We start from the raw sequence: 11,745 nt of genomic DNA, 5'->3' as shown, positions 1-11,745 counted from the left end.
CTTTTCCTTTTATTTCCCCCTGACTAATATCTCATATTAATTCCAACTTTCACACACTTCCAAATTCCAACTCTCCTTTTAAATCACTATACATTTTTGTTTTTTAAATCATTCAAACTTAAAATCATATTTCCAACATACGTGCTTCTATTTATTCACTCCATTTTTACTATCCAGACTAAGTTACGTCACCTTTTACCTCTTTAAAATCTAGGTAGGCTTCATTTTATTAGGTTTGGTCGATGTTATCTACCAGTATTTTAATTTCATGATTTGTAATGAGTATAGACCATTCAATTATAGTGAATAGTGGTTAACAATTCAACTATAGTTGAAAACTACGTGAAAATATCGTTACCGCTACTATTTTTGTATTGATGGGTAGTGTTATGAAAATATCTAAATATATTACTATTGTTATCCTAAGTTACCATCACCATTTAGGTAATAATAACGGTAACGGTAAGAAAACAAGTGATATTTGCAAAATATTTATTAGGTTTGTAATTGAGGCTTGTTACATATCATAATTATGATTACATGATCATCTTTTTTATTATTATAAATTGTTATACGTAAGCCTTTAAGTTATATTTTTTGTCCCTCAAATTTAGATGTTTGTGTCTATATAGTTAATCTTTAATAAGTGATAATTTGACGTAATGGAACAAATATATTATTTAGAATGAATAATATTGAATTAATCTACTCCCTAGTTTCACTTTTCATGTTTGATTGTAATGTGTTAGTTTAATTAGTAATCAGTTTCGTGAAGAAAAGAAATTAATTAGTATATCGTATTAATATTGAAAACACAGTATCATTATTTGCAAAACTATTGAGCATACAATTCTAATTTGGGGCTTAATAAGTTTGTGTAGATCTAATAAAAAAAAAACCTTTTTAAAATTCTAGAAAAAAAATAGTCAACCACTGGAAATAAAATGATGAGAAAAGCAAAATAATAATAAATTGGTAAATGAATTATCCGACCACCGACCACCTCATTTCCCAAGAAATCAAAAGTCAACCACATGGATAATCCAGCTCCCATTTTAAACGAGGATTTATTATTCCCATGGAAAAATAAAATCCAATACCTTTTCAAATTTTGAATAAAAAATCAAAATCAATTTCACATATTACCAAGAAAAGACGTTAAAAAGGAGAAGAATCGATGTTTAGAGTTCATTTGTATTAATTATGTCATTTTTATTTAAATTTTGAAAAGTACAAAGAGGAGTTTATGTGGTTTTAAATAGTTTCAATTAAAATATTTTAAGTTTGGATGGGTTAATTTTAGTTAAGTTTTCTTGGTTGCTTCTTTTAGTTTGGAAAGTAAGAAAAATCTGCAAGAGGTTAAAAATTTTGAGATGGTGATTTTGGAATTGAGATTGATGATTGATTTCTGTTTGATCGTAATAATTTTCTTGAATTTTTGTTTTTTTCTTCGATTTGAAGTTTACAAAGTAAAGACTAATTAGTTCTTTTATTTTTTTTAAAAAAAATATATTGTTATTATTGGAAAGAATTTCCACAACTCATAAGTTTGTTGGGTTTTTTAATTGTTAAACCCTGTTACTTTTTTGCCACAGTATATATATATATATATATATATATATATATATATATATATATATATATATATATATATATATATATATTAGAGGGAGTTAATAGTTGAAAGTATTTTTGAAATGTGAGTTTAAAAGTGTAATATTTTGTCCAATTTAAAATTGAAGTTTTATGACTGAATCTATGGAAATTAAAAGAAGGAGGTGAAAATTAAATACAACTATATATTAGTTAGTTTACAGAAGAAAAAGAATTGGCAATTTAAAAAAAAAAAAAAAAAGAAAAGAAAAGGAAGAGACGATATATGAGTAGAAATTTCATAATCAAATAATAAAAAGAACAAGTTAGCCATTTGTAAGAAGAGAACAACATACCCTACAAACTTAAATAATAAAAAACCCACACACATTGTTAACTCATTCCAAATCGGCGGCTCTATATATTGTAATTGCCGTCTTGGATTTTCCATTCTAATTTAACAGCTAAAAATATTTGTCTATCTAATCCCCAACTTAATTATTCCATTATTATTATTATTATTATTTAATAATCAAAGGTCAAAATATAATTTCATTTTACACCGGCACCCTAATTTTGACACGTGATGCATCTTGTTTTAATTTAACATATAGGATTTTAGCTACAGCATTGTTATTTTTCAACTTGGGTAGACCGTGTAATAAACAGTATGGTGGAATGGAAGCCGAGGTAAATAATGTACAAAATGAAGATTGAATTTGTTTATAATGTTGGCCAGCGCCTCTGCCAAGTTGGTTAAGGGGAGGACCTTTTCTTAATTCAAAAGACATATTAAAGTCAAAAACCAACAATCATAACTCAAACCCCATACCATACCATACCATACCATACCATACCATCTCTTCTCTTAAAACCCCCCCTTTCTTTATTTCTCTCCCATTACCCAAAAACACACTCAATTTTTCCTTTTTCTTTCTTTTTTTTTTAAAAAAAAAAAACAAAACAAAACCAAAGTGATCTCTCTTTTATCTTCTTCTTATCTCTATCTTTCTTGTTCCTTGCCTACTCTGATTCTTCCCTTCTCCAATGGCCGTTTCTCCCCACTCTTTCCCTCCGCGTAAACGCCGCCCCTCCGCCGCTGCCTTCGTCTCCCCCAAACTCTCCGCCCCAATCCTCCTCCAATCCCTCCTCTCCCTCTCCCAGGAAATCTCTTCCACTAAACCCCTCAAATTCCTTCTCCACCGCTACTCCATTTCCATGATCCGCAAATCCTTATTGCTCGAAATTATCCTCCACGACCTCCTCCGCCGTCTCCCGATTCCCTCCCTCTCCCCCTCCGCTTCCCTCTGTCTCGAAGAAATGTACATCGTTTTACAAAGAATCAAAACCCTGCTCGAAGATTGTTCTAACGGAAGCAACATCTGGCTACTCACTCAAAACCAATCCATCGCTAACAATTTCCACGAACTCACTTTGGATTTATCCACTCTGCTCGATATCTTCCCTGTTAAAGACGCTGGTTTAACCGAAGACGTTGAAGAATTGTTTTACCTCTTGAGAAATCAAACCTCTGAATCCAGCGTGTTCCTCGATCCAAGAGATGAAGCTCTCCGATTCAGAGTATTGAAGATGATCGATCGAATCAAAGACGAAATTGTTCCCGATTATTCCGAATTGTTAGAGATTTTTACCATGATTGATATCCGTGATTCCTCTAGTTGTAGAGAGGAAATCGAGAATCTCGAGGATGAAATTCAGAATCAAACCGATGAGAAATCGAGATCTGATGTGGTTGCTTTGATCGGGTTAGTTCGTTACGCGAAATGCGTTTTGTATGGAGCGTCGACGACGGCGGAATACGGTTTCCAACGGAAAGATTCGATTTCCGATTTGCCTGTACCGGCGGATTTCAGGTGTCCGATTAGTTTGGATTTAATGCAAGACCCGGTTGTCGTGGCCACAGGACATACGTACGATCGTGCGGCGATTACGTTTTGGATTGAATCTGGTCACAACACGTGTCCAAAGACAGGTCAGACCCTGGCCCATACGAACCTAATACCGAACCGGGCATTGAAAAATTTGATTGCAATGTGGTGCCGTCAAGAAAGAATTCCGTTTGATATAACGGAAAGCAGTAAGGAGAGAGTCAACGACGTTACGTTAAATAAAGCAGCGTTAGAAGCTATGAGAATGACGGCAACGTTTCTCGTTAACAAACTCGCCACGTCAGTTGACTCTTCTGTGAACGATGTCGTTTACGAGCTTCGTGTTTTGGCTAAAACAGATCCCGGCAGCCGTGGATATATCGCTCAAGCCGGAGCTCTACCGTTACTCGTCCGATATCTCAACTCCAATAACCCGATTCTCCAAGTGAACGCCGTCACGACGGTGCTCAACCTCTCGATTTTTGAGTCGAACAAATCTTTGATAATGGAGACCGATGGTGCGTTGATCGGAGTTATCGAGGTACTCCGGTCCGGCGCGACTTGGGAAGCCAAAGGAAACGCCGCCGCCACCATATTCAGCCTCTCCAGTATCCATTCTTACAGGCGGAGATTGGGGAGGAAGACTCGTGTCATAAGGGGACTGCTTGATTTGGCGAAAGACGGGCCGGTTAGTTCGAAGAGGGATGCTCTGGTTACGATTTTGACATTAGCGGGCGATAGGGAGACTGTTGGGAGGTTAGTCGAAGGTGGGGTTATGGAGACGGTGAGTTATTTGATGAACAGCTTGCCGGAGGAGGCGGTGACGATTCTGGAAGTGGTGGTGAGGAAAGGGGGATTTGTGGCGATTGCTTCTGGATTTTATCTGATTAAGAAATTGGGGGTTGTATTGAGAGAGGGCTCCGACAGGGCCAGAGAGAGCGCTGCGGCGGCCCTGGTGACAATGTGCCGGCAAGGTGGATCGGAGATGGTGACGGAGCTGGCGTCGATGGCCGGGATTGAGAGAGTCATTTGGGAATTAATGGGGAGTGGGACGATGAGGGGTCGGCGGAAGGCAGCGTCGCTGTTGAGAATACTCCGGCGATGGGCGGCGGGTTTGGATGGAAACGGCGGCGCGGGAGGAGATTCGATGACGGTTACATCGTCGAGAATCGGCGGCGAGTCAACGACGTTTGTTAGTTCGTCAAGAGGAGCAATTGTGCATAGCTAGAAGAGAAGGTTTTCATACCAAATTCTTTCCCACATTTGTTTGTAAATTCATATGTTTTTTTTCTTCTTCTTCTATTTATTTATTTTTGTTCGGAAAAGTGAAAACGAAAGTCCCAAAATAGAGATTTTCATTAGTTTGTTTTGATTTGTTTGCACATTGCCACATTTTAGGATCAATCTTTGATTAGACAATTAGAATGTTCCAAATCATCAAAAATCATAGTTTCTCTCTTTTTTTTTTTTTTTTTTTTTTTTTTTTTTTTTTGTAATTTTCGTCATTTGTAGATGCTGTTCAATTGACAAAATATCAATTTATTTGTAAAACATTTCTTCAAGGGTTACCTTTATTTAATTTTCTAGAGTGATAAATATTACTCTATTAAGAAAGAATCGAAGAAATAGAAAGACCAAATTGGAATTTAGTTACGGTGTTGCCATCAAACAACTTTGTAATATAATGCACAATTGTATCGTGCTCCTTAATTATATATATAATAATCCATTTACAATCAATATAATCTTTTCAAGTATGGGAAAATTACATTACAATTTTTATTATTTCTAATGCATCCATGTTACTTTTTATAGCTAATCGCCCATGCTCGAACAGAGAACTTCATGTTAGAAATGATGTTCACAGTGAGAATAAACATTCAAAATGAAGCCTTTGGTGGCGTTTGGGGGAGAGTTAATTTATGGAAGGGTTAGTGTTATGATAATATTAGAAAGAATTATGATAGGTAGTGTTATAATAGTATGCGCTTAAGGGAAAGGATTATAATATGTAGTGTTATGATAGCATGTGTTTGGAAGAGAATTAAAGAAGGAGTGAAATAGTGAAAAAAACGAGAAAAGAAGGATTATGGAAAACCTTCTCCCAAACGTGTTATGATAGTATGTGTTTTTCAAATCCTTCCCCAAACGAGGAGTGGGTTAACATAATCCACTCTACACCCCCATTGCCCTAGGGTCAAACGTCCTTAGTAAGTACATTGGAGAAATGCAAGAATATAGAGTCAGTGAGATGAAGAGAAAAATGAGAGTAGGAGATAGATGTTAAATTATGCATACAATAAAGTTTAAGCATAAAATCCAAGTATAATGGGAGTCGTCTAGAAATAAGAAAGATAATAGAAAATTAGATTGTATTAAAGCAAACAACATGGACAACGATAACAATTTTAGATTAAAAAATTAGAAGAAGGTATGGATTGAATAGTAGCAATAGGAACATTTTCAACACATCATATCAACTTAAATATCAAACTAAGTAGGGAGGATGAGATAGTCTAGTCTTCTCAATCACATCTCAAACCAAATTTATGATATTGGTAGAAAAATGAACAAACATAGCCAAACCACAATCCTTCAACTAACAAATAGAACATTGAATTAAAAACTTGGAAATGAATTTAAAGAATGCCATGAAGAATTAATAAATTAACAAAAATGACATACACACTGCCAATAGACTTATCTATCAGGCAAGGTAAGAGTGATCAGAAATTTAAAAAAAATATATGAAATCTTGTTATTTAGAATTTATTGGTCATACTCTCTACAAACTACAACACTACTCAAGAAGTGTTCTAACCATAATAAGTTTAGTTACCGTTGAGAAACATTTCTAGAAAATTCAAGCTTTGTTATTGACCGTACCATTTGACCAAAAAAAAACTTTACAACTTTCAATTCTAGCTTGCTCTCCATATATACCTATATGGAATATTTTGGGAAATTGCCAAAAATAGGTTAAAAAAAGAGATTTAAATGAATTTTGGGACAAGTTTTCAAAAGAAAGACTTTTAGGACAATTTGGGTGTGAATAGACAAAAATGCCCTTCCTTTCCTTTCCCTCTTCTCCACCATCGATTCCTTCTCTTTCGCGTATAGTTCCCTTTCCCTTCTCTTTTCTTTCGTGTAGAACACCTGAACCTACTCCGGCCATCGTCACTTGCCCATCGTCGCTTGCCCATCGTCGTTTGCCCTTCGTCGCTTGCCCTTCGTCGCTTGCCCTTCGTCGGTCGTTGTCCAGTGCATTTCGTCGCTCCTATTCGGACCATTCAATCAACTTCGAGCGTTTTATTTAGGTGAGTTTCATGTCTAACCGATTTTCAATTTATCTGTTGTAAGTAAATGTTTGTTAGGGTATTTGGTGCTATTTTCATCCGTAATTGTCTGGTTTTTGGAATTGGACTTATTTGCCGTAAATTAGTTTAGTCAAATTTTGGTTTTAGGTTCTTAGAAAGTTCAATGTTCAATGGGTAGTGAAAAATGAATTGAACTAGAGGATGAGGATTTAGTTGGATCAAATAGAGGAGGAGTAAGCAATAGGAATAGAAGGAATGAAGGTTTTTTTTTTTATCTCGCACGTTTTTTTTTTTAATCTCGCACCTATCTCGCACGTATCTCGCACGTTCCAAACTTTCACTATTTATTTCAAAATCAACTTGGTACACCTCCTAATCCATTTAGAGCTATTCTTTGCATGTTTAGTAACTCTCTTAGGCCCTCATGCTTTATCTCGCACGTATCTCGCACGTATCTCGCACGTTCCGAACTTTCACTATTTATTTCAAAATCAACTTGGTACACCTCCTAATCCATTTACAGCTATTCTTTGCATGTTTAGTAACTCTCTTAGGCCCTCATGCTTTATCTCGCACGTATCTCGCACGTATCTCGCACACATCTCGCACGTATCTCGCACACATCTCGCACGTTCCAAACTTCCACTATTTATTTCAAAATCAAATTGGTACACCTCCTAATTTATTTCTTTACATCTTGCACGCATTTTGTAGGTTCTTAAGTTCAAATCAATTTTTGAAGATACAAAAGTACTTAAGGTAGTTTAAGGATGGCACATGTTCGGATTTTAGTGCGTCACGGTGGTGAATGGGATGAGGGACGAAGAAAATATGAAGGAGGAGTGTTAAAAGGCATTGTTGTCCCTAAAGAAATAACACACAAAGATTTACAGTCTGAACTATATGACCTTGCAGAAGTTGACCCTACAAAGTTCGACATAAAGATAAGATGTATATATGAGATCAAAGGGGAAAAGGAAGCTCCTCCATTTGAGTTAAGCAATGACCCTGATTTGAAGTTTTATATTCTTAGTGAAAATCCATTGGAGGTCCCCCTATACCTATCGTTTGAGCCTACAAGCAATCGAAGCATGAAAGTGTTAAACAAAGATTACAATTCAGTATCTGGGAGCAACCAAGTTCAAAATTTAAACCCTCATCCTCCTCCAATTGGAATGGATAGATTAGATGAGAATGAAGTTGATATTGGTGAAGTTGAGGGTGGCTTGTGTCATAACATGATAGGGACCAATTCGGCTATATGGGAATCATATGAGTCATATCATTCAATAGATGATACTTTTACATTGGAGTCAGTTGAGATGTACAATGAATTGTTTGACATCCCAGAACAAAGAGATGCTCCTACAAAAGATTGCAAAGGAAAAGGTAAAGTTGACTACAGGTCCTCTAGTCGGAAGTTGAAGACAAAAGGAAGTGGCTGGTCGGAAGAAAGCTCTACAAGTGAAGAGTTGGATGTAGGACAAATATTTTTTTGCAAGAGAGATTTGTCAATGAGATTAAGTGTGTTGGCAATGAAAAAAAATTTTCAGTTTGTAGTAAAAAAGTCTACAAAAGAGGTTCTTTTCGTTAGATGCATCGACAACAAGTGTGGTTGGAGATTGCGAGCGGTTAGACTGAAGGATTCAAATATATTCAAGATTAAAAAGTATGTGAAAGTTCATTCATGTTCTCTTGAGTTTTTGAATCGTGACCATAGGCAAGCAAAATCTTGGGTTGTTGGAGAATTAATAAAGTCCAAATTCAAGGGACTCGGTCGCATATACAAACCACGTGATATCATAAGACATGAGGCAAGACTATGGCATAAATATGAGTTATGAGAAAGCATGGCGTGCCAGAGAAAATGCATATGAACGAGTGCGAGGGTCTCCTGAAGAGTCATATAATCTTTTGCGTAGATATGGTGAAGCACTCAAATTTACAAATTCAGGTACAATATTTCACATGGAACTCGAAGATGATCGTTTCTTTAAATATCTTTTTATGGCTGTTGGTGCATGTGTTAGAGGATTCTTAAATTGCATTAGACCGGTCATAGTCATGGACGGAACATTTCTTAAGAACAAATATCGGGGTCAGTTGATAGTGGCCGTTTGTTTAGATGGTAACAATCAGATCTATCCTCTAGCCTTTGGAGTAGTTGATAGAGAAACAGATGACTCAATACAGTGGTTCTTAGAAAAATTGAAAGGTGCAATAGGGGAGGTGCCTAATCTAGGCTTTGTGACAGATCGGAAAACATGCTTCGCCAAGGGTATTTCATCAGTTTTCCCCTCTGCATTCCACGGCCTTTGTGTCCAACATTTGAGTCAAAATTTGCATGATAAATATAAGAATGACACGGTTGCTACTTTGTTTTATAATGCATCGAGAACATATCGTGAATCAACGTTTGTTGAAGCGTGGAGACATCTTCTTTCATTTCCTAATGGTTCAGGGAAATATTTAAATGATGTTGGAATAGCACGATGGTCTCGTGTTCACTGCCCAGGAAGACGGTATAACATGATGACAACAAATATAGCGGAGTCCATGAATTCTATACTGAAAGAACCTAGAGATTTGCCTATTGCTTCATTCCTTGAAAATGTTCGAGCTTTGCTACAACGTTGGTTTTGGGAGCGTCGAGAAGAAGGCATTAAAGTGACGTCTACATTGACCAAATGGGCAGAGTTAGTTATTCAAAAGAAACAAGAAGGAGCTTTGACAATGAAGGTCAACCCAATTGACTGTTACCAATTTCATGTCAAAGATTTAGATAAGGAGGAGGTCGTAAACCTTCAGACTAAAGAATGCACTTGCAAGGAGTTTCAAGCTGAGCAACTACCATGCTCACATGCCATTGCTGCAGCACGGGTTCGTAATATAAATGTTTATAGTTTATGTGCTAATTATTACACTAATGAATGTTTGTTGGCTGCATATGCGGAGGCAGTCTACCCAGTTGGGAATCAGTCAGATTGGAAGACAAGCGAAGACTACGTACATATGACTGTTTTACCTCCAAAAGTAGTCAAAAGAGTTGGTCGACCGAAGAAAAAGAGGATTCCAAGTGTTGGTGAAGCTCCGAAATTGCATAAGTGTGGTCGGTGTAAACAAATAGGTCACAACAGATTAACGTGTACCAATCCAATTTCATATACCGACAAGTCGAGCATACAAGATTAGAAATTTCCCTACCAATGTACTAAGTATTACACTAATTAATGAATGTTTGTTAATGATGTGTTTTCTTAATGATTTGTCCCAACATTCTTACTTTCTGTGCTTCCAAATGGATGAAGAAGACGAAAATAACGATTGACTTATTCATTTAAGAACACAAACACTGGTTTTATGATCGTTTAAAAATAACTAAATGTTCGTTTAAAAATATCTAAACGATCGTTTAAAAATAACTAAACAATCGGTTAACAACAACCAAATGATCGTTTGAAAACAACTAAACGATAGGTTAAACAAAACTAAACGATCGACTGGTCGAACAAAACTAAACGATCGTTTAAAACAACCAATCGATCGTTGGAAAACAACTAAACGATCAGTGAAACAAAACTAAACGATTGGTCAAACAAAACTAAACGATCGTTTAAAACAACCAATCGATACCTTGAAATTAACTAAACGATCAGTTAAACAAAACTAAACGATTGGTCGAACAAAACTAAACGATCGTTTAAAACAACCAATCGATCGTTTGAAATTAACTAAACGATCGACTATAAAAAACTAAACGATCGTTTACAGAAACTAAACGATCTTTTGAAACAACGAAAGACACCCGCGAATTGTTTACAACCGCGATTCAACATTTCAAAAAAAGTATGCGAATTTACAATATTGCCCCTTTGGTAAAAACGACCGATATATATATACGTTCCGCCTTCTCACTTTTCGTTTTTCGTCACTACGCAATACACAACCGCACTGATCACACCTTCGTTTTCTCTCAGTCCATTGTTCTCTCAGACCATTTTTGTCTCAGTCCATAGTTTTCGTCAACGTTAAAAGGTATTTTCCCGAACTTTTCCTACTATAACGTTACACTTTTCCTTTGTTTATATTTCAAACGTTTCAACTTCTGTCTTCAAAAACTATCATTGTGTTCTTAAATTATTATTGTGAAGCGTTTAGGGTTTCGGATTCGACTTCTGTCTTCAATATATTATATTCATTTCAGGATGGCTGTACCTAGCGAAAAGTATTTCCCTGCCACTGTGTCATGCCAAGTGCACAAGATCGGCAGTCTTATTAAGGATAAACTGACCAAGGACCAGCTGCAAATGTTCGAAAAAACAATTTTTGGTCCATTGCTGAATGTGAACATGGTATTCAACGGCCAGTTGATCCATCATTTCTTGCTGAGGCAGATACCTGAAGACGGTAACGCAGATGGAATCTGTTTCTCGGTTTTAGGGAAGAACGTCCATTTTACCCAAAAGGAATTCAACATCATAACTGGATTGTGGCCAACAAACAATCCATTGGAGAAAGATTGCGATAGCAAGCGACTACAAAGTCTTCTATTCGGATCAGAAAATAAGAAAGTAATAACATGCTTGGAAATTGAGGAAATTTTCAAGAATTTTGAGTTTACAAATGATGACGATGCTGTGAAGGTCGCCTTGGTCGTCTTTATAGAAACTGTGATGGTCGGGAAGGATAAGAAAACACAGTTTGACATGGATATTTTGGGAAGAGTTGATGATGAAGAAGCATTTAAAAGCTTCGATTGGTCAACTTTCTTCTACACTCGTCTGCTCAACAGTTTAAAGACAAGTCTCCAAGGCAAAAAAGAAGCATACGAGCTGAAGAAGACACGAAGTTCCAAAGCAGTGTCATACTATAACATCAAAGGCTACGTGCTTGCTTTTCAGGTGATTTTTATTTCTTCATACACTTTAAGTAAATGCCAATTGAAC

At 36.2% G+C, this 11,745-nt stretch overlaps 1 protein-coding gene across 1 annotated transcript; it reads left to right on the top strand.

The window, feature by feature from the left end:
• Positions 1-2,487: 2,487 nt before the first annotated feature.
• Positions 2,488-4,901, top strand: LOC103501453 (U-box domain-containing protein 16). The gene has a single exon (XM_008465028.3). The coding sequence runs from the start codon at positions 2,641-2,643 to the stop codon at positions 4,708-4,710; it is 2,070 nt and encodes a 689-aa protein (XP_008463250.2). The 5' UTR covers positions 2,488-2,640; the 3' UTR covers positions 4,711-4,901.
• The last annotated feature ends 6,844 nt before the right edge of the window (positions 4,902-11,745 follow it).

Source organism: Cucumis melo, chromosome 8, assembly GCF_025177605.1.
Source record: "Cucumis melo cultivar AY chromosome 8, USDA_Cmelo_AY_1.0, whole genome shotgun sequence".
In the NCBI taxonomy this organism is placed as follows: Eukaryota; Viridiplantae; Streptophyta; class Magnoliopsida; order Cucurbitales; family Cucurbitaceae; genus Cucumis; species Cucumis melo.
Note: the sequence above shows the minus strand (reverse complement) of the source record. Positions and strands in the feature narration are given on the sequence as shown.

Excerpts from the sequence above, each read along its gene's own strand:
- LOC103501453 (XM_008465028.3), top strand. The coding sequence starts at position 2,641 with ATGGCCGTTTCTCCCCACTCTTTCCCTCCGCGTAAACGCCGCCCCTCC.